Here is a 22,968-nt window from a genome sequence, read left to right as displayed (position 1 = left end):
TGTTGATCTGTCTCTGTTGTGTTTCTTGGAAGCTTCCCTTCCTTCCCCTCATTGGCCATTCACATTTTCTTGTACAGATTCTTGGGCAAGACACTTGGGCAAGTCTTCGAAACTCACTTTCCTCATTTGTAAAATGTGGTTAAAAATACTTACCTAGCAGAGTTGTAAAAATTTAAGGTAAAACATACAAAGCACATGGCCCAGCACACCATTAGTGCTTGATAAATAGTAGCTGTTGTTGTTCTTATGTTTCCTCATTGGTCCTCTTGCCTCTAGGCTCTTTCTGGTCCTGTCTCAAACACATAGTCCATCTCATGCACTGCTGCTGTCAAAGTCAACGTGTTGCCAAATTTGATGGCCAACACTCAGCCCACTCCTTATGTGACTCATCATTTGGTCACTTGATTGTTTCCTCTTTCTGACATACTTTCTTTACCTGATTTCCAGGATAGCACTCTCTTGGTTCTCCTATTTAGTGATTTGCTGGTTCCTCCTCATCGTCTGACTTTTCACTTGTGGCCTGCCTCAGGGCTCAGTCTTTGGTCTTAACCTCTTCTCCGTCTACACTGGCTTCCCTGTATGATCTCATCTAGTCCCATGCTTTAAACACCAAATTTATTCATATTTTTATGTCTACTTAAAATCTCCCCTAGAATGTCTCATAGCCATCTATAAACCTGACATATCCAAACTAAACACTTGGTTTCCTGTCTGCCACTTCCTTCACCACTTCTTCTTATCCCAAGACAAACCTGCTCTTCCTACAGTATTCTCTAGTAAATGGCAGCTCTTTTATGCTGGATGCTCAGGAGGAAGCCTGGTGTTGTCTCTGATTGTTGTTTCTCTCTCATCCCACTTCCAGTCCATCAGCCAATCCTATATGTCCTATCTTAAAATATATTCAGAATCTGACCACTTTTTACTATCTCCATCACTGTCTCCCTAGTCCAAACCACCATAATCTCTTGTCCCTATTAATGCAATATCCTTTTAACTCGCTGCTTTTATCCTTAGGTCTTAAGACTGTTCTTTCTTCTGCTCAGTTCCTGCCAGTGTCTTCTCATTCCAAGTGGCAGCTGAGCTCCTCACTATGACCCAAAGGCTTTCTGAGATCTGCCCCTGCTACCTCTCTGACCTTCTTTTTCAGTCGTGGTTCCAGCAGTAAACAGATGGTGTACCCAAGATAGGATAATTTGAGGAGGATTTATTTTCAGAGGAACTATTTACAAAGATGTATCATCATAAAAGATAGTGGCATCATAAGAGAGAGTGCAATAAAATACAGCTAGTACCAGCAGTGGAAGGCAGGAGGGGAGGGATGGTGACTGGAATTTAGAAAGTTCAATAGAGAAGGCCACCTTGAGGGGAGCAGCGATTCTGAGATGAGGGACACAACCAGCCTGAGGTGACTGACTTGACTTTCACCTCTCTCGTTAATCTCCTACTGGGCCTTCCACAGGCCCGTATTAGTTCCTATGACTACTGTAACAAATTGTCACAAACTTGGTAGCTTAAAACAACACAAATATATTCTGTAATAGTTACGGAGCCCAGAAGTAGGAAATAAGTTTTGCTGAGCCAAAACCAAGGTGGCAGGAGGCCCACATTGTCCCTGGAGGCTTTAGGGGAGAATCCCTTCCCTTGTCTTTTCCTGCTTCTAGAGCTGCCTGCTTGGGCTCATGGCCCCTTCTTCCATCTTCCAAGCCAGCAGCATAGCATCTTGCTTCATTGTTACATTGCCTTCTGCTGCTGCCAAATCTGCCTCCCTCTTATAAGGACACTGGTGATTGCAGTGAGCACTCACCTGGACAATCCAGGGTAATCCCCCCAAACTCAGGGTCCTTAGTTAATCACACCTGCAGCGTCATTTTACCATATAAGGTGATATTCACAGGCTCCAGAGATTAGGACCTGGTTATTTTGGGGGGGACATGATTTAGCTTACCACAGGCCAAACCCATCTAGAAGCCAGAGGGCACAGGAGCCTGTTGATGTGGTCCATGTGCGTCAGCCTTAGAGTAGCGAGTGGAAAGCAACCAGCCCTGCTGCCCTTTTCCCGGCTACTCGCCCTTGCTCAGTGTGCTCCAGCCACACTGGCGTCCTGGCTTTTTCCTTGAACTAAGCACATTCCTGCTGCAGGGCCTTTGCAGTTTTGGGTTTGTTCTCCCCACTAGAATGTAAGTTCCATGAAACAGGAAATTTTTTGGCATTGTCTTCTTTTCCTCAGTGCCTAGGACAGTGACTAGCTCACAGTAAATATTGTTGGTTCAGTAAATATTAATGAAGGAATGAAGCCTGGGGTATTGTTACTCCCCCTGCTCAAAAATACCTAAGAGATAATGTCTCTGTCTCTCAGGCCTGCAGTTTGTATTTTCGATAATCTTTCCCCACCCTTTCCCTCTCTCTGCCTTCATCTCCCACTCCTCCCTGTCACAGATAAGCTTCGGTCAGACCAACGACTTGTTTCCCCAAAACAGCCACAGATTTTTGTTTTTGTGTTTTTGTTCATTCCATTCTTTCTGCCTGCAATAATTTACCTGTATGCCACCTGTATCTGTCCAGTGTACTTGTTCTTTCAGTCCCAGTGCAAACATCTCCATGAGGCCACCTTGCTTCTTACCCACTGGCTGTGCGCTTTCCCTCGAGTTCAGGTGGAGCTTTGCAGTTCCCTCCTTTTGCTCTCTTTGTCTTAGACTTTATATACTTTTTCCCCCCTGCTTCCAGATTGTCGGTTTCTTGAGGGCAGACTCCATTTATGATTTGCTTTCCACCCCACAGTTCTCTCCAGGTGGTTAGACACCAGCAAATATTTACTGGTAGGCTATTAAAAACATTTCTTTTTTGCCCTCCAGTGTGGTGACAGGGTCACAAATGTTACCTAAAAGTATTAGTGAACATTTCTTACGGGATGGGAAGAAATGGAAATGGGTATAGGTAAGTTGGATTATCTAGCAAGATGTGAAAGCTCTGAGAGCAGAGTTCTTGACTGAGTAATGGTTCTGGCCTTGCTTTCCCTTAGCTGTTCAGGGCAACAATGAAGTGTCTATGTGGGACATGGAGACTGGTGACAGAAGATTCACTCTCTGGGCCAGCAGTGCACCACCACTTTCTGAGTTACAGGTTTGACTCTGGTTTTTCTTATAAAGGCCAATATAATTTCCCACATCCCAAGCACTTTCAGGCATTTTACCAAACATGGTATCTGTTGGGCTTTTGGGTTATGTTTTAAATAAGTACTAGGTGGCCCTTGCTGCACGGGTGCTTTCCAGTTCTTACTAATGTCTACTTCATTGGGTGTTCTGGTCTCTGGCTCCATGAGGTTTGTGATGTCTCTTTGGAACCTCAGTAAAAATCTGGGTTAATTAGGAAGAGCCCATATTGAAGTTTAGATCGTAAACAGACAGAACATGACCCTCTTACATTCTCTTTTGAATTGTCATGTTACCAAAGGTGCTTCATTGTGGCAAAAAGTAGGAAAGATTGTTTTCTCCTTTAGTTGGGGTATTTCTCATTGCAAATAGAAAATTTTAGGAAGCTGAACTGGCTTTGCCTCTTTTTTCAGAATGATATAAAGCAAATGCATTTTAAAGTCCCATAGAAGGAAGTATATCAGACCTACGTAATCACACTCTCAGTTTTCAGTTAACCGGGTGCCCCTAAAGTCACTGGCAGTTAACTTGTCTTTAGAAGTGGCACCATCATTTGTAGAATACATTGCTATCTTTTGACTCGGATTTCTTTCTTTTAAGCCTTCTGCTCACAGTGTCCATGGTATCTACTGTAGTCCTGCAGATGGAAATCCTATCTTGCTAACAGCTGGCTCAGACATGAAAATAAGGTACAGTATCTAATAAAGAATACTTAATATGTAACACTTAAAAGTAGCAGGATAATAAAACGTGGATGGATACTCCAGTTAACACTAGGGTGTTATTTATTATCGATATTAGCAATGTAGTAATGTTTACAATCATCCATCTTGCAGGGACAGCTGATATTACTTCATTTGTAACTAATTTTATGCTAGTTTAGAAAAATCTCTTTTCCTAATGTAAAAGAAAATAAGCTGTGCATTGATGAATGTAAGCCAATGATCATTAGTTCCTCCCCGCCTCCTTCAGAGATTGTCACCATGCGTTTCCTCTTCCCCAGGTTTTGGGACTTGGCTTACCCAGAGAGGTCCTACATTGTTGCAGGAAGTACCAGTTCTCCATCCGTGTCCTACTACAGGAAAATAATTGAAGGCACCGAAGTCGTTCAGGTATAAGCAGTCTTTTTGCTTTCAGCTTTTATAGGCACAAAAATGCCTTTCATAAACATCGAGTTGATTAAAATAAATGGCTTTTGTCAACAGTGGCAGTATTTCTTTGAGGTTAAGAAATATGTTTATTTTATCTTGGCTTTTCTGTATTTTTTAAAGTTAACTTATATGTGCACTTTATTATATACCTTAATAAAAGTACAACTCTAAAATAATTACATTATACATTTGCTCAGTCCTTAAAACTATTTTATAAGGAAGTACTTTATTATTTTCCTTCTACAAATAAGAAAGTTAAGCACAGTGAAGTGAAGTAACTTGTCTAAGATCACCCAGCTGGTAAGCAGCAAGCTGGGATTCACCCCTGGCTGTTGGGACTCTAAAGCTGTGATCTTGAGTTTGGCAAAAACTTCAAATGAGATAACCTACCTGAAAGTGCCTGGGCCGTGTAAGTGCTCAGTAGATGAAAGCGCACATCCTTCATGACAAATAACAATGCACTTTAGAAATGCTAGACCATCTGATATGTATTTACTTCCATATTCTGGTCATTTATCCCTCTAAATTACATGCTTTCTTTTCTTTTGATGTTAACAAAAGGTAATTTGTATGGATTATTGGCCAACTTATAAATTTTCCATATTTGTAAGTGGCTCCTCATGGAATCCAATAATTGGAAACCTAGAATGTCATTTTGGACTCCCTCTTTTTATTCCTTTTGCTCAGTGTATTTGTGGAAAGCACGACTACTTCACGAGAGGTGTTAGCTTAATAATAACATATCCCAGAATCAAGAATACTGACAAGAGGTAGAATGTGGTACAAGTTTTTAACTTCTGGCTTTCTCCTTTAATTTTAACCATGAAACAGGAAATTCAGAATAAGCAGAAGGTGGGACCAAGTGATGACACCCCTCGGAGGGGCCCAGAGTCTTTGCCTGTGGGACATCATGACATCATCACGGATGTCGCCACGTTCCAGACATCACAGGGCTTCATCGTAACTGCTTCTAGAGATGGGATTGTTAAGGTGTGGAAATGAAAACCTAGTGATTTGTATAATTTGTAATAAAGTTATAAGTATACTATAACTCAAGAGAAAAGGTATTTTTAGAGAACAGAAGTGAGGACAGATTCATTTGCTTTATTTTCAAAATCATGTCTCTATATTACCGTTTCATGATTGAACAGATCCCACTGACGGTGGTTAAGGAAGTTGCACTCGACTGGTACGCTTGTGCATATCTCTGCGCGAATCAGCCAGATGACAGAATCTGGGACTTTTTTATTGTGTATGTCACAGAGGTGAGGAATTTAAAATGCTAAGACTTATATCATCTCAGTTTACTTTGTATTGAAAAAGATGGTTGTAAGCTATTATGATGTAAACACATTTTTGCTATTAAAAATGCTATTCAAACCAGCCAATAAACTGTACTCAAGCGTCTAAAGGGGTTTTTTTGGTGTTTTTAACAGTAAACTTTAGGAGAAGAGTAAACTGTCCAGCAGCATTTGCTCTGAAGAAATGGACTCAGTGTCACAAATCAGTGACAGAACTAGGCCTTATGCCCAAATCTCTGGACTGCCAGTATTATGCTCTTTCAGCCTTATCTTATCTTTCTTCCTGTGTGTATTGCAGTCTGCCTTAACACTGGGGAATTGATCTCCTGTGTATCAGTTTTGGCCATCATTACTCATTTTTATAGGCTCAATTATAAATTCTGAAACTTGGCCTATCAGCTTGCTTTTATCCAGTGTAGATTATTTATTAAATGCATGAAAAAGAAAAAAGGATTAAGCTGTTAAAAAAATGCCAAAAATTTATATTTTCAAAAGACCAAAATTGGCCTTTCCTACTAAAACAAAACAAACCCTTCAAGGTTATCACTTATTGTTGGTACATAAACGTAATTCTCCATATTTAATTGTCATCTACTTGTGGAAGGGTTTATGATGTTCAAAATATTTTAGTTTGAAATTAGTTACATGAGTCTATAGAACCAAAAAGTTGAATAGATAATCTGAGCCTAATTGTTTAAGAAATACTCCAAAAATTTAATTTTCTGAGCACCAGCCTGGTGGTGTAGGGGGTTAAGTTCACATGCTCTGTTTCGGTGGCCCAGGGTTCGCTGGTTCGGTTCCTAGGCGCCCACCTACACACTGCTCATCAAGCCATGCTGTGGCGGCATCCCACATAGAACTAGAATGACTTACCACTAGGATATACAACCATGTACTGGGGTTTGGGGGAGGGAAGAAAAGAGGAAGATTGGCAACAGATGTCAGCTCAGGGCTAATCTTCCTCACCAAAAAAATTTAATTAAAATTAAAAAAAATTTAATTTTCTGTAATATTCAGTTACGGTACATGACAGTTTGCAATGCATATATCTGGCTTCATGATTCAGTACACTTATGTTTAGACAGGTAAACAACAAAACTATTGAAAAAACCCCATCATTCAGAAAGGGCCAATCAGGAGTGAGGGACTCTGACTAGGCCACGTAGCTGAGTGGATGAGTAGAATTTGAAGATTTGACATTGACATTGTGGTGTTGCATTGCCTCTGTCTCCCTTAAAGTCTGCTAAGACCATATTGAGAGAGTTTGTAGCTACTCAGTCAGGTTTAGAGTCTGCAGAGGTTGGGGGAAGTCTTTTTGAAACAAACTCTTATGCTGAAAATGGGCTTCAAGCCTGGAGCCATTAGATAAGCCACAAGCCTGATAACCATGGAAATAGCTGAGGGAAAAATGTAGTGGGCTGAGGGAAGCATATCCTTTTCTGCTCTTATCTTCCTAAAACCCATTCTTCTCTCCCTAAAAAAAGTCCACCCCCTTGAGAGGTCATTTGGTTGAATTGTTACCAAGTATTACAATCTGATGCCGTGTTGAGTTGCAGCTCTTTTTGACTTAAATATTGTTTTTCTTTAACACAGTTGACTTGTCGTTCAGTGCAGAGATAATAGGAACGTCCTTTATAAAAGTCAATTAATTTACCTTTTTAAACCAAGAAGCATCACTGCTTATTTGTGTGATTCTTGATTTAAATTGGTTTTCATTTAACTTACACTCAAATTTTGGTTCTTTCCCCTTTTAGGAGAAAGGGATTTATTTTTTAAAAGGAACTTAATATTTGAAGCATGCTTCAGGCCTCTCACCTACTAATGATTAAAAAGATGACCCAAAATGCTAACATAATCTCAGTCACCAAGGGAGTATTTGTTTGGTGTACTTTACTTACCAATGCAGAAGAAATAAAAATAGACAAACACATTTTCAAAGTATTTCCAACAGTAAACAGGGAGTTTTTGCTTAATCCAAAGTTAACCAGAAAAATCCCTTTTACTAAAATAGCTCCTAAATATTGCTCAATTTCCTGTCCTGGAAACGTAAATTTTTCCTGAAGCCCTAAGCACCACTTAGGATACATGAAGAAACCTGATGTGCCGTTCTTCTCATTACCTGAGTATGCATGGGACATTTTAACTCCTTGCTCCTCCAAAGACCTTGGGAGCTCGCTCTCTGGAGTTGCCTGAGTAAAGATGGCAGAAGTGGTTTAAAAAACCACTGCAGATGGCCCTTGTTTGCTAGATTTTATGAAGAGAGGTATAGAAAAGAAAATCAGGCCATACCTCCTGGTCTTTAGTGTCAGCAACGATCTGCCCGTGCATCCAGGCAGGGCGTCCCTTCCTTGCTGAAGAGAAGGGGCTAGCAGGGCCATGGCTACCAGCTGTGGCGCCAGCTCTTTGAATTTGAGGTAAGGTCCAAACATTGTGTCTAAAGTGAATAATGCTGCTTTGGTGTTTAGTTGTTGAAAATAGCCCCATCATAAGATTAAAAATTACTCACTTGATTGGATGGGGGTGAGGAGAGAGAGCCATCACTGAATGCTTCCAGAAGTTAGGCATTTGAAGACCTTTCCTGCTTTAACACTCTGATCTCTTTTGCATCTCTGCAACCTTAATTTGTAGATTAAAACATAGCAGCTTTCTTATCTTTTCCAAACTCAGTGTGCTTTTAAGGCTCTGTTTAGAGCTCTGCCAGTCCTGTTTGGTGCTATTCTCTGTTGACTAAATAGCTACCTGATAGATAAAAGTCTCAGAGCTTCACCCATGACAAGTTTTGTCTTTGCTATCCTTGTCTAAAGAATATATGGATTAGTACATAATAATAAACGACAATAATGGGAAAGAAAGAATCAAAGTCCATCAAAGTAGCCAAACAGGAGGCTCTATATATTGATGAAAGAGCTTCCAGCTCAAAAGCAATGATTTCTGTTCTGGAGGGATTAATGACTTTCTCAGCGAGCTAAGGAGGATTTGGAGCTGGGGAAAATTTCCCTCTGCTTCTCCCCTCACCTGTCTGAGCAAACAACTGCAGAAGGTGGAAGGAAACCTTCCAGCATGAGCCATTAAGTAAGTTCTGGTCAGTCCATACAGAGAAAGTCATGTGTTTAAATGGAATCATCATGGAAGGTCAGATTTTCAAAATTACGACATACAAACAGCATCAGTTTCTAGGGTGAATGTTGGGGTTTCCCTACACATGAACCTTTGGTTGAACAGATGAGCATTAAACAGTACTAAATTGAGAAAGAAATTTGGTTTGCAGCAAGTAGACTGGACAGAGACCTACAATCACATGTATACACTATATAAATTTACCTTCAAATTATATCTCCATTAGACTTTTCAAAACATTTCTTTCATTCTTCCATCTTTTAATGATAACAGTGCTTGAACATATCAGTCTTAGAGTGCTGGAATTGTCAGGAATGTTCAAATAAATGGACAAGATATATCTTAATACCAGTGAGTGCAAGGGGTCAACTTGCCTGATAATCTACAACGTGTGGCTTGTTCAACCCTCCAGAGTGGACCTCTGGATACAGGCAGATATCCAAATAAAAGTTGCCCTTAGTTATGGCAGTGAATTTATTTAAGTCCAGAGTCTTACCGTGGTTCCTAAGGCTAAATTCTTTGAGTACTTCCTTTATCATGTTGTCTGGGAGCAGTTTTTATCACCTTTCTTCCATTTTTAAAGGTGTAGAATGTATTTCTGGTAAAAGTTTGAACAGTATGATCTCTGCTGACTCTTGCTACACTTGAAAGATATTTTTTATCTTGAAAGAATTTTGCCTTCTGTAACACATCTTCTTTGAGGGCAGCTCTGTGTGGTCCAGGAACAAAGCTATACAACAAAAGAGAGAAAAATCATAGAAAATAAATGCCGTTTCAACTTTAATAGACTGTCTGTCAGTCTGTCTTTCTTCCTAAATTGATTGTTACAACCATTCCTTGTTGGATCCTTCCTTCAGGGTAATTAAGATTACTAAACTGGGGATTTACTCTGGGCAGATACACCAGAAGCTGACGAATAAGACATCTTGTCAAAGTATGCAAAAATATAACTTCTAACAGCAGAGTTTCTTCTTCACAGAACATGTTCCACCCAGAACTTCATATGGTTGGCTCCTAATTATTTCAGATTTTGGTTCAAATGGTACTTCATTAGAGAGCACCATATCTGTAGTTTTCTCAGTCCCGCTCCCACTTCCAGTCACTCGGCACAACATGCTTTTATTTTTTTTCTCAACACATCACTATTTGAATTTTTGGTTACTTATAAACTTTTTTGTGATCCATTCTCCACTCTTCCACCCTCTCAGACAAAAAGTAAGTTTCACGAGACCATGTATGGTCACCGCAGTAATCCCCGGAACCTAGAAGAATGGTTAGCACATAGTAGACACTCCACAAGTGTTTGTCTAATGAAAGCATGAATGATTGCCACTCCCTTCTTTTCTCCCTCCCTCACTTTCACCCATCCATCTATCCATCCATCCATCCATCCATCCATTCTTCTATGCATCCATCCAAATGTTTACTATCTGCTCTGTGGAAGGCACTGTGTTAGGTTCAGTGGGGGACACAGAAATAGTGCCCAGTCTGGCAGGCACATAACAAGTTTGATTAGGAGTCATGAGTGACCCAATAGTAAAAGAGAGCTGGAGTCAGACTCTGGAAGGCCTTGAATGTCATACTGAGAAATCAGGGAAACATAGAAGCCAAGTGCTGACTAGAAGTTCTAGCCTGTACAATAAAACTTTCTGTGCTTATGGAAATGTCCTGTTATCTTCACTGGCCAGTATGGCAGCCACTAGCTTTCGAGCACTTGCAATGTGGCATGACTAAAGAACTGAATTTTTAGTCTCATTGAATTGAAAGCTGCTGGCTACTGTGTTGGACAGCACAGGAAGAAAGCCGTCTCAGACAACGTTATTGCACAGGGAGGTGGTGGAAAGAGCTTTGCGTCCCAAAACATTCTTATATTCCAGCCCCTCTACTTAGTGGCTGAGCAGCTCTGAGTAAATCACTTGAGTGAGCCTTGTTTCTTTAGGTATAAAATGGGGATAAAAACAACTTATGTTGTTGTGAGCAACAATTGAAGCCCCCTAGACTAGTTGCCATGGTGCTCTGTTGGTTACAGATGAGGAAACCGAGGAGCATGGGGGTGAAGGTCAGTGACAGAGCTGAGACCATTACCCAACTCTTCTGATACTAAGAGTCCAGTGTTACTTCCATTGAATGAGGTTTTTATTCAGGACACTGTGGAGAACTATCAAGATACCTGGAATAAGAAAGTACAATGATAAATGCCACACTATCAGAAGCAGCTGGATCTGGGTGCAGAGCCACAGGAAGGCAGATGGCCGGGGGCAGGACAGTTAAGAAGGATGAGGAGCCTGGCACATAAGCTTTCCATAAATATTTTTAGAAGAATGTGTGAGAGACTGATGGCAAAGGAAGAGAAGGTTTATTAATACTGATAAACCTCAGAAATTTGCTGAATTGTGGTCAAGGGAAAATTCAAGAGAACTCCAAAAAGTTGAGACCAGGAGAACAGGGATAATCTCCACCATGATCTGTTTCTTCACATTTGGATTTTTCTGCTTTCACCAGCAATAAATCTGATCTCTCTCACAAAAACCTCAATGCTTAGAAAATGAGTAAGTGAGATATACAGGAAGAATTTAAGTTATTTCTCGTCTCTTTCATGCACACGTGTACATACATGCACACATTCACACGTCACATATTCCTCTTTCATCTATAAAGAGAGTTAGGGGTGAAGGAGACATCAAACCAAAAAAGAGAACCATGTCATTCATGTTACATAGACCCTGAAGCCTCCGTGCATTATATACTATATGTCTGAGCTTCTGAAACTCAAATCCCAAAGTGTATCTCAGTTGACTTCCGTCAGTGCTATCAGGAATGTGCTAAGTTGATCAACAAACTTCTCCTACTTACCAAGAGCAGCAGCCATGCATGGCTAAATTTCAGTGCAAATATGATTTCCTCACATCTTCCTCCATTTTTGTTCTTCCCTGTTTTTTCTTATAATTTCCAGACTAAATATGAACTCAAATTCTCCAAAGTCCTAAGTGTCTGTAAGCACAGAACATGGCTCCGCTGATCATGGAGAGTGCATTCTTTTAGGTCTGGAACACACTGTTTTCATGGCTTGAGTTTATCTCATCTATACTGGTCTCTTCCCACCCCCCACGCCCAGCCTCTTTTCCATTGGATCCTTTTTATGGTAAGCTTATATCTTTAGATATCTATAGCATGGCATTGCTAACTTTTTTTTCCCCTCAAATATTTTTCTCAAAAGTGTTGAACATGATAAAAACCATATCTGAATTTCCCTTTTCTCTTTTCTTTTTTTTTTTTTTTTTACCATGTTGTAGGTAAGAGTTTGTACTTGATAAGCATTTGATAAGAATCCTTTGATTACCCTGTTTGGGAATCATATAGACTTTATATTGTTCAGATACTTCTTTGCTGACTGGTAACTCCAACAATAGGTAGTCAAGAGAAAGAAGCAGCAATGAAACTCAGTCAATTCGTTTTGCAACTTGTGCCCAGCCCCAGAAAAGCTTGTGGAAAGAAAGATGTGGCAAGTAGATAAAATGAGGTGGGTGGGACTAATTGTCCATTTCAGTTCTCTGTGCTCACAGATTTCTCTGTCTATGCAGATAATCGGGAGTCAGCCATGCTGCATTTACTGGTTGACTGAATGCACTTGAACAGAAAATGCAGGCAAGATTGTTTCTATTTCGAGAATTCTTTTTATCTTAATACACATTTTGTGTATCCAGAAAACACACTTTGGAAAGCAGAATTACAACAGATGTATTATTCATATGGCATTGGTGACTGTGTCCATTTTTACAATTCAGTTGTTCTGGCCTGTCACCGCTTTAAAGTCTGGCACAAGTGCTCTCCCGGCTGGATGAAGCAATAAGCAGGTGGCTTTCTGTCTTTTATCATCTCTGAGTAGATCTAAGTGCTCACAAAGAGGCTGCCCTGCGATCTCACCCTCACAGGCCATCTGTCTCCTTGGTTGCTTGTGGTTTGGTTCAGTTCCTTTCTTTTTAATCTGATAAGAACCAGCTTCTACCTGTAATTCTCAAAATATCACCATGGAATAACCTAGTTCTTTTGCAAGTCACTCGGAGGACTTGGCAAGTCACCTAATGGCCAGGCTCTTGCCTAGCAGGCATTCTCACCTCCCTCAATCCTGTGTACTCAGTTCTGCCTCACTTCTCTTGGAAGGCTCAGGCAGGGAGTTTCAGAAGTGGCTGTGTGGCATGTTACCTGTCATTATAGCCCTTGGTCACTTAGAGAAGGCCTGGGGAGTCCAGCCTAGCACACCATCAGGGAGTTCACTGTCAGCGGTATGGATTTCACGTCTCAATTCCTGGTGCCCCAGCCATTTCCTGACATTCGGCCATTTCAGATACATAGGAGAAGCTGAGCCTCCAGCATATCCAGAGCAATGTGGAGAAGAGGGAAGAAACTTCCCGTCCCAAAGCACTGTGAATTCTCTCCCCACTCACTGCTCTTCAAACAGAAGGCAGGGTGGGAGGGGTTTCCGAAAATGCCTTTTAATTTGTATAGGCTGGCTCCCGCATCCGCCCTCGCAGCCAGGGCCCGCTACATAATCTGTGAACCCCATGCAAATGCAAATGCAAATACGAGGCCCCCTTCCACGCTGCCAGACACCTGCGGCAGGGGGAGCCCTGCTCTTTGTAGACCGACCACGCGGGCCTGTTTTACGCTTGACTTCAGGCAGCATTTGCTGCTGGACAGTTCCCTGCCTCGCAGCAAGGTGAGGAGCGAGATTCCAGGCAGAGCTGGGCCTTCTGCAGCGGGAGTGCTTCTCCGGCTCTGACCACCACATGGAAGTGCACACGCTGCGCAATAAAAGTAGGCACGCTGTCAAAGGCATTTGCCTAAGTGTGATTCCCGGGGGCTGGCGCACGTCTGATTTCAGTCAGCCGTGGGACACATACGTGTGTCTTAGTATAGCATGACTTACCACTGGAACGAAAACACTCTCCTAACTACTTGATTTCAGTTATTTCTACTTTTAAAAAATACAAGTAATATTCATACATGCAAAAGATAGGACATATTTATATTATTGTTTTAAAAGAACAAATTTTTGCCTTTGTTGATACTGTTTTATATCTTAGTTTTAAAAATATTAAGTTCTACTCTTATTCCTCTCTTTGGGTATATTCTGGGTTTTTTTTCCCCTATAGTACCTTGAGAGCTATGTTTAGAGTTTAAAAAATTTCCTTAACACAAGGCTTAAGACTATAAACTTTCCTAAATTACGAATTCTAACGCATCCCACAAGTTTTGACATAAATCATTTTGATTATTAGACAGTTCTAAGTATTTTTGTTTCCATTATGATCTTTTGTTCCATTAGTTATTTAGAAGTGTGAGTTTAATTTTAAAATGTATGAGCTTTAAAAATATTGTTTTTATTCATTTCTAACTTAATCGCATTGTGATCAGACAATTTGGATTGTATGACATTGGTTCTTAGAGATCTGTTATACCTGCTTTATAAGTTAAAAATTATTACAAATCAAATTAAATTTTAATTGAAAATTAAAACAATGAACACCTGTAAACTCTCCACCTTGATTTGAGAGTTGTTACTGTTCCACGTGTTCTTCAGAAGAATGTCTCATTTTCCTGTGCAGGGTTCTATATGCGTCTATTAAATCAAGTTTGTTACTTGTGATTAAATTTTATATCTTTACTAATTTTTGTCTGCTTGGCCAACCAACATTCAAAGTGGCGTAGTGAAATCTCCAACTCTGATGATAGTTCCGTGGCAATTTCTCCCTGTAGTTTTTCACTTTCCACTTTGTATATTTTAAGATTATTTTACTACAATGTTATAAATTTGGAATTGTTATATCTTCTTCATGAATTGAACACTCTGTCATGATGTAGTGGCATGACCCTCTTTAACTCTACAAAATGGTTTCATTTAAAAGTATATGTTATCTGATATTAATACAGCTATTGCAGCTTTCTTTTTAAAATATTTGTGTGGCATATTTTTCCATAATTTTACTTTCAACTTTTCCATTTCCTTATTTTTTAGCTGTGTCCCTTGAAAACAATTATAGCTAGATTTTATTTCCTTTCTTAAGGCCATCAGTCTCTGATTGTAACTGGCATGTTGTCCATGTATTTTCATTATGATTTCTGATATACTGAAATGCATTTGCTTCTGCTGTCTTACTTGGTGCTTTCTGCTTGTCCTTTTTTCCTTTCTTGCCTTTTTATTTAAAAAAAATTTATTATGTTTGTTTTTATCCCATTTTCCCCTCACTACATCTTTGGTAGTTGGCTACCTTCTATCTATTTTTATTTGTCATATGTGCCCTCAAAATTTTTACTGCATTTTTATAAGAGTCTAAAGTTTTTCAATAGCCTAGCTACCAGCCCGACCAATACCAGTTCCTGGAACCTTTGACTCCATTTCCCTCCCCAGGACTTACACTGTCATTGTCCCTTTTTCAGTAAAGCCTTCTTCCCCTTAAGGCTCAAGGCTTCATTTTTTTTTAATAACAAAAGATGATTTTATTGGTCAATATCTTTTCTCATGTTTAAATAATAAAGATTTATTAATATTTATAGTCTTGATACAATGTTTTTTCTATAAAATGACCAGATGCCAAATGTTTTATTTTCATAGCCTTGTTAACAAGTCCACCTTTTTGTAACCCTACAAATTAGATGTTACTATTATTTAAAAATACAACAGTTAGTTAGATTTACCTAACTATTGACAAATTTTTATCATTCACTATTCTTGCCTCTCAGCCCTTCCTGCTGTGGTCATCTTTATTTTCCTTACAGTACATACTTCTGAAGTTCCTTTAGCAAAAGTCTTTGTGGTGAACCATTGTTTTCTGTTTATCTGAATTGTCTTTGTTTTACTGTTATTTTGGAAAGACAATTTTTCTAGGTTGACAAAAAATTTTCTTCCGCCCCTTTAGAGGTTCTCACTAGTTCTGTCGCTTCCACTGTTGCTGTTGATCACTCACCTGCCAGCCGGATAGCTTCTTTGTAGACGATCTGCTCTTTCTTTCTGGCTGCCTTTAAGTTCCCTCTGTCTTGGGATTCTGCGTCCCCTACGCTCTAACTGCTGCTTTCTTTTTATTTACCCTGCCTGCTATAGCTTGTCTTTTCTTCAGCGTTTAATACATGTCTTTTATAACTTCTTGAATATAAGCATCTCTTTATGTCTTTGAACATTGTCTCTCATTTATATTTCTATTTTATCTTTCTAGGATTCCAAATAGATGTAGGTTAGATCTTTCCATTCTGTTCTGTCTCTAAACTTCTTATATTTATCTTCTCTGCATTCTGAGTAATTTTTTCAGCTTTGTTTTCCAGTTCATTATGTTTCTCTTCAGATGTGTCTATTATTGTTTAATCCATCCACGGAGTTTTACAAGTTGTTTTTTTTATTTTGAAAACTATCAAACTCACAGATTATTGTAAAGAATAGAACTATGAATAAGTACCTGTATACCTTTCACCTAGATGATTCTCCAGCTATCACCATCTTGCTATTCTGTGTGTGTGTGTACACACACATACCTGCATATACATGTGTAGACCAATATCTGCATATATGCATATACACACATATGCACACATATACACACACATTCATATACACATATATGCACACACACACACACCTCATCCTACTTCCCCTTAGGGAAACCACCTGAAAGTAGGCTGCAGTCTTCACACGTTACTCTTAAATACTTCAGCATACCTCTCTCAAGAACAAAGACATTCTCTTATATGAACATGATAATGTTACTACACATAAGAAAATCCACATGAATCAATAATATCATTCAACACACTGTTCATACCTAATTTCCCCAATTGTCCCCCAAATGTCATTTATATAAGCTTTTCTTCTGATCTAGGATCCTGTCAAGGTGCACACCATTACATTTGGCTGTTATGTCTCTTTAGTCTTTCCCATTCTAGAACAGTGCTCCCATATCCCTCAGCTGTTCATGACATTGAAACCTATGATGAAGTTGGGCCAGATGTTCTGAAGAATATTCCACCTCCTGGAATTGTCCACTGGTTTCCTCATTGTTAGACTTGGGTCATTTCCGGCAAGAATCTCACATAGGTGATGTGTCTCCCCCTGCATCACCTCAGGAGGCACATAATGTCAGATCTCGGTTAAAGTGGGTACTACCACATCTCTCCATGTAAACACACACTTCTCTCTTTGTAATTGACAAGTAAGTAATATGTGAGTGTTCCTGGGAGGCTGTGTAAATAGCCAGCTCCCCAGCAACCTGTCACCCAGCAGTTTTAGCATTCCTTCACCCTTGCTTGACTCAATTATAACATTGAGGATTACAAATTGGTGAATTTCTAATTCTACCATTTCTTCTACATTTATTAGCCAGCATTCTTCTATAAAAAAGAGCTTTTCCTCCCCTACTCCCTTTTTGGGTCTCTATAGGCTTCCAGATTTTTAAAACTCAATGTGTTATATAATCCATTACCATCATTATTCTTTCTGATGTTCAAATTGTCCAAAATTGGGCCAGTGGGAATCCTTTCAAGACATCTCTTTTGTCCTTTTGACATGACACTGTTAATTTTTGACTACTTTCTTCCTGTCTGGCATAGCAAATGTTCTAGGCTCACATTGTACTTTCCCTGCTGCAGCTTAGAATTAGCTATTTCTCCAAGAAAGCCTATTTCCTTTTAGTGGGGAATGATGTTTAGAAACCAAGGTCTGGTCATTAGGTACACTTGCTGCCACTGGTGTATCCCATTGGTTGTTTTATTTCAACAATTAGATTTCCTTTTTTTTTTCCCCAACGAAGATTAGCCCTGAGCTAACATCTGTTGCCAATTCTCCTCTTTTTTTTTTGCTTGAAGAAGATCTGTACCAATCTTCCTCCACTTTATATGTGGGTTGTTGCCACAGTGTGGTGACGAGTGGTGTAGGTTCTGTGCCTGGGATCTGAAACTGTGAACCCGGGCTGCCAAACTGGAATGTGCTGAAATTAACCACTACCCCATGGGGCCAGCCCCTAGGTTTTCCACTTTTAAAAATCTCTATTTGGTGGTTTTTCAGATCAACTTGGTCATTTTTGATTATCCCTTCTTCCCTTAAATTATATTTTAATATCATGTAGCAATAGATTTCTGTCCAAATAGGATGGAAGAGGAGGAGGAGGAAATTGGAGAGAAGGAGGAGAAGGAAGAGGGGGGGCATATTCATTTATCCAGTAACACCAAGCAGATAATACCTCTGCAACTGCTGTGGAGGCTGCTTCGGGTCCGTAGAGCTGAGTCTATTGCACTTTGTTTTGAAGTGTATTGGTGGATATCTGTTGATTGCACCTAGGAAGAGAAAAATCCATGCTGAGTTTCTTATTCACGGCTATTAGCATTACAGCAATCTGCTCTGTATGCAAAGCGATACTTTACTGTTTTCAATATCCAACAAAAGAAACACCAAGTAAGGTGGCCATATGAGAGGAAAGGAGATTTCTCAGGGGAATCTCTAAAACTGGGTTTCAAAAACATATCTCTGGCAAATTATAGGTGGAGAATTCAACTTACTTTTCAGTAGATGTCTTTAGCTGTTAACATCAGTCACACATTAGAGGAGATACAATGAACCAGTCCTACGAGTCTGGCCTCTAATTGACATGAACTAGTCAGAATAGTTATTTTTTATTTGCTCCTTTGGAATATCAAAATGCAAAGGGAGAAGGATGTTGCCTTGATGGGCTCTGTATCATCAACAACAGTAGCAAAAGCACCATCTTGGGTTTAATTCATCAGTGGCTCATTTCATTTGGACGTATATTAATTTTTCATAATAATAAAGCATGCCTCTTCCCACACCATTTAAACACTTAAAAGCCACTTTTTGATGGGAAACCTTAAAAAATGTATTATTTATTTCCTCGAAGCGTTAAACAGAACAGACGTGTTAAACACAATTAAAACTCATCCTGGTGATCCAGGATCATCCTAAGGAGCAAGTCTGTCCTGGGCTGTGACGCGGCAGGCTCCAGAGCTGCTGTTGGAGATGAGGCTGTGCGCATCTAGTCTCAATGGCCCAAGACTGTGAAGTTTCCCTTACTGTGCATCTGATTTTTAATTTTGTATATGTCTCATCTCTAAGCATCAGGTTGTTTGTCAGCAGTTTCGCTTCTCTTAGAAAATATGTCGACTCTGACTTGGACTGTGCACAATAGCCAACTCCATCAGGGCAGAGTGTTAAGGAAGAGTCACAACAACTTAGGGATCTGGACGAGAATCCCCAGGAGGGCAGTGACCATGTCTCTTTTGGTCACTCCCTGATACCCCGCAGCTGAACAGTGAGTGGCTCAGAGTAGGTACCTAACAAATATGTGTTTATGTTGAATGGGCATGTGTGAAGGCCATGGGCCTGCTATGGAATTAAGTATGCAGGTTTGAATATGATTATGTCAAAGCCTTTTCCAACTTCCTGTACTTTTATAGCATATTTTAAAGACTGGAGATTTCTAGATACTTAAGTCCTGGAAAAGTGGTATGTAACTGTGTCATAATTATAGTTTCCCAAAAGCACTTTATATATCCCTCACTCACCCCAAGTAATTCTTCTTAAAACAGCTCTTCCCTTTCCCTGGGTGGTGGTGGGGGTATCTTTTATCTAATCATATAGTTTGAATAATTACCATGAAACACCACTAAGAATTTTGGGGGACTGGGGAAGGAGATTTCATCTTAAACTTCCTGTCAATTTTTTGCCTCATAAGGAGTGTTTCTTTCCAAGTTTCTCAGAGTCTTTCCAAGCTTTCTTTTGTTTTACTCTTACAAATGCCTCGTAATTATTTCCTTCAGAATGACCCCTAGCCTCCATTTTTTTTTCCCTTCTCTTTTCTAGCTCCTCTTTCTGGTTCCTATTCCAGAACACACCCACATAAATTTCATCCCTAGAGCTTATGCTCCTATATCAGTGTTTTTCAAACCGTAATGTGCATGTGAATCACCTAAGGGTTTTGAAAAAAGCCGATTCTGGTTTGGAATGTCTGGGGTGGGGCCTGAGATTCTGCATTTTTCACAAGCTCCCAGTTGATGCTGACACTGTTGGTCCTAGACTCACACTTGGACTAGAGGACTGGGGGACACGACGACATCAGTCCCATCGACAATTTCCCGGGGCTCCTCAGACCTCGCCTGTGCTGACTAGTCGGTGTCTTTGCAGGCTTAACTGGTGTCACTGTGTAATGTCAGTGACAAGTTTGAGACACAATTAGAATCTCCCTTAAGCTACACTCTTTAGCCTATGTGTCTACTTTTCTTTATCTGAACTCCAAGGTTCATTCACCATGAAAACGTTCAGGAATCTGAGTGCTTTTCAATCCCCGGAGTCCTAACAGGACATGCCTTCTTTTTATCCATCCTGTTGCACTCAAAATCAATTGCATACTTTCAAGGCAAGCTCACTCCAAGAAATATAGCCCATGGTTTTTTTTTTTTTTTTAAATGGGCACCAGTTACACTAATTACTGGCATCATAAAAAGTCATTAACAAGGCTGAGAAAGTTTTGCAAGGATGTATCTTTCATTCTGACAGGTAAAATGGTACCTCCTGCACTTCAAACTCTGCCTTTGGAACTTGTAAAAGCAAAGCCAAGAACTGTTGAATTTTTCTTTGGCTCTCTCTTTTGGTGTGTTAACTGATGAAACTTTCCATCAAAGGGCAGTGTGCTAATGTTACATGGCAAGGGTTTCTACTTTGTAGCCAAAGTCCAGGCTGTGACTTCACACTCCCAGACTACACTGCTCCGTGCAGACAGATGTGTGAGCCGCTGCTTGTTATGATTGCTTCTCCATAGGAACCAGAGGCATAAAAAAGATGAGCCAGAAAATTAAATGCTTAGAAATCAGAGGTTTCCTCCCTCCACCATACATCATTACATATTTTCCTTTCTGACCCTGCAGTGCCCTTGAAGACAGACAAGAGTTTTCCAAGAATCTATGTCAACTCATCAACCCTTCTTTTGGGAATACCAAGGATACTCTTAATGTGCAAGAAAAAACAGATTTTACAACTTACGCCTGATTGAGTTTATAAAGGACTTCACAAACTTCACACCATATCTGTGGTCAGGTTTATGAATTCGGCCAAGCTGGACCAAGTGGTGATCCAAAGGGTAGCTGGCCAGCTCTTCCAGTTCCTTGTCATTCCAAGCAGGGCCAAGGGAAAACACAAATAAGGCATAACCTTGACATTTGGCTCTCAAGGATTCTTTCTTTAAGGTTTCCCTGTCCAAATGACTGGTTTCCCCAGTAGATATCACAAATATGACTTTGTTTCTTCTCAGATTGGGTGTGTTTAAAAAGATATTGTCCAGAGTCCACTGTAAGGCGTGACCGATGAAAGTGTCTCCATTTAGTTGTCGAACTGATTCTTCCATGTGCCTCTTCATGAGGCGTTTGCTGTTGTAGGTGGTAAGGTTGAACTCAGTTCTAACAGGACTCCTCTGAGTGTTGGGTAGGAAGTTGGGGGGAGCGTGGCTTAACAGGGCCACCCGGTCTCCAGTGACAGAGGTCTCGGGCTCTGGGGTGATTTCAAAGTGATCTAACAGTGCTCCCAGAAAGTCTCTTATGTCTTCAAATTCAGCACTTCCTACATGCCGAGAGCCATCCAGAAGGAAAGCAGCATCCACGTAAGACTGCACAGGGGGTGGTCCAGCCTGATCGCAAGAAGCATCCGGTTTGCACACATCTGCAGACCAAAAGTCATTTAGGGTTACAAAACAGAAATGGATGCGGAAGGAGAGATGGCATCCCAAGTATTTCAACATTTGGAAACTGCATAATCTTTGATGTTAAAATACAAACTAAATGACTTTCATATCAACAACAGGAAGATTTCCTTGTACGTGGTTTGCATCTATATCTAAAAAGTACACATTTTATACCCAGCATGTGTCTTTTTTTTCCTGAGGAAGATTAGCCTTGAGCTAACATCTGTTGCCAATCTGCCTCTTTTTTTTTTAGCTTGAGGAAGATGAGCCCTGAGCCAACATCTGTACCAGTCTTCCTCCAGTTTATATGTTGGTCGCCACCAAAGCATAGCTGATGAATGGTGTCAGTCTGCACCCGGGATCCGAACCTGTGAATGTGGGCTGCTGAAGTGGAGCGTGCCAAACTTAACCACTATGCCACAGGGCTGGCCCCCTCAGCCTGTGTCTTGAATTCTATTCACCAATGCTATCTGATTTTTAAAAATTAGGTTACTTTCAACAGAAGTTTAATCCCAGTTGTGTTTTACGTTTATAAAGATTGAAGTGGACAATTTATCTCATGCTTCTAAGAGTTTACTGTACAACATGACATAAAAGCTAATACTCTCTCTAGATTGACAATATACAGGTTAAATCAATGGCCCTTATCTGCTCACACTGTTCTACCATGAAAAGTAATCTGCTTAAAAAGTAAGAGTGAAAAAAGCAATGAATCTTTTACTTCAATTTCAATAAATGTTTATCACTCAATGTCTAGCTGTATATAGACATGAAGGACAAAGCTACTGCTCATGTTTGTATCTCCATTGTGCTTCTTAGTTGAAAGCTCCCTACATTCTCATTAAATGAATATCAATACTGCATGTTAACAGGCTTTCATAAGATATGAGGCCATTTTTATAAATACGTATATCTCATTTAACAAAAGAATGTGCAGTAACAAAAACAGAGAGTGAATTTTATTGAATCTGACCACAACGAATAATCAGAGGAATAAAAAAATCTGGAAATGGAAGGATCTTAGAGGTCTTGTAATCTTTTAATTTTACGGAAGAGACTGAGGGCAGGTGAGCAAAATCATTCTGCCAAAGGATAGACCCGTATTGCTAGAAGTTTCTGCATATGAAGTCGGTGTTCCATTGTTAGAGCCGAGGCCAGGTGGCGTGGCAGTGGGGAGGCCCCATGGCCTGACAGCCAGGATGACTGGGTTCTGGTCTCACAGTAGCCAGTAACGAACATGCTGTGTGCCCCTGTCAAGTCACCACTGGGCCTCAGCTCTGCACAACTGAGTGGTTTGGTGAGATTCACCCAGACAGCCCTTCCAGGCTAACATTCCTTAATCCTAGGTTTTCAGTAATAGTTGATAGTTAAAGGACGAGAATGGGCTCTTTAAAAACTAAAGAGAAGAAAGAGAAATGGAATAATGTGTGCGGATGGCTGGCACTTAGATAGGGGCCTGGGCCACAAATAAAAGCAGTAAGATGAAAGGTTAATGACCAGAATGCAGATCTAGGGGCTGTAG

At 40.1% G+C, this 22,968-nt stretch overlaps 2 protein-coding genes across 3 annotated transcripts in view; one reads left to right on the top strand and one right to left on the bottom strand.

The window, feature by feature from the left end:
- PIK3R4 (phosphoinositide-3-kinase regulatory subunit 4) overlaps positions 1-5,711 on the top strand; it is a 65,894-nt gene extending 60,183 nt beyond the window's left edge. Inside the window, exons 17-21 of one of the 2 annotated variants that reach the window (XM_005600929.4) lie at positions 3,020-3,120; positions 3,750-3,838; positions 4,153-4,261; positions 5,132-5,290; positions 5,452-5,711. In XM_005600929.4, coding sequence (XP_005600986.1) covers positions 3,020-3,120; positions 3,750-3,838; positions 4,153-4,261; positions 5,132-5,290; positions 5,452-5,586 — 593 coding nt within the window. In that variant the 3' untranslated portion in view covers positions 5,587-5,711. The other variant, XM_001496778.5, reaches the window with a different exon arrangement.
- A 1,763-nt stretch (positions 5,712-7,474) lies between these two features.
- COL6A6 (collagen type VI alpha 6 chain) overlaps positions 7,475-22,968 on the bottom strand; it is a 142,464-nt gene continuing 126,970 nt past the window's right edge. Inside the window, exons 35-37 of the mRNA XM_070236962.1 lie at positions 20,753-21,424; positions 17,943-18,036; positions 7,475-9,448 (exon numbers count right to left, since the gene is read on the bottom strand). Coding sequence (XP_070093063.1) covers positions 9,229-9,448; positions 17,943-18,036; positions 20,753-21,424 — 986 coding nt within the window. The 3' untranslated portion in view covers positions 7,475-9,228. The remainder of the gene's footprint in view (positions 9,449-17,942; positions 18,037-20,752; positions 21,425-22,968) is intronic.

This window comes from Equus caballus, chromosome 16 (genome assembly GCF_041296265.1).
Source record: "Equus caballus isolate H_3958 breed thoroughbred chromosome 16, TB-T2T, whole genome shotgun sequence".
Classification (NCBI taxonomy): domain Eukaryota; kingdom Metazoa; phylum Chordata; class Mammalia; order Perissodactyla; family Equidae; genus Equus; species Equus caballus.
This window is presented reverse-complemented; position numbering and strand designations above follow the sequence as displayed.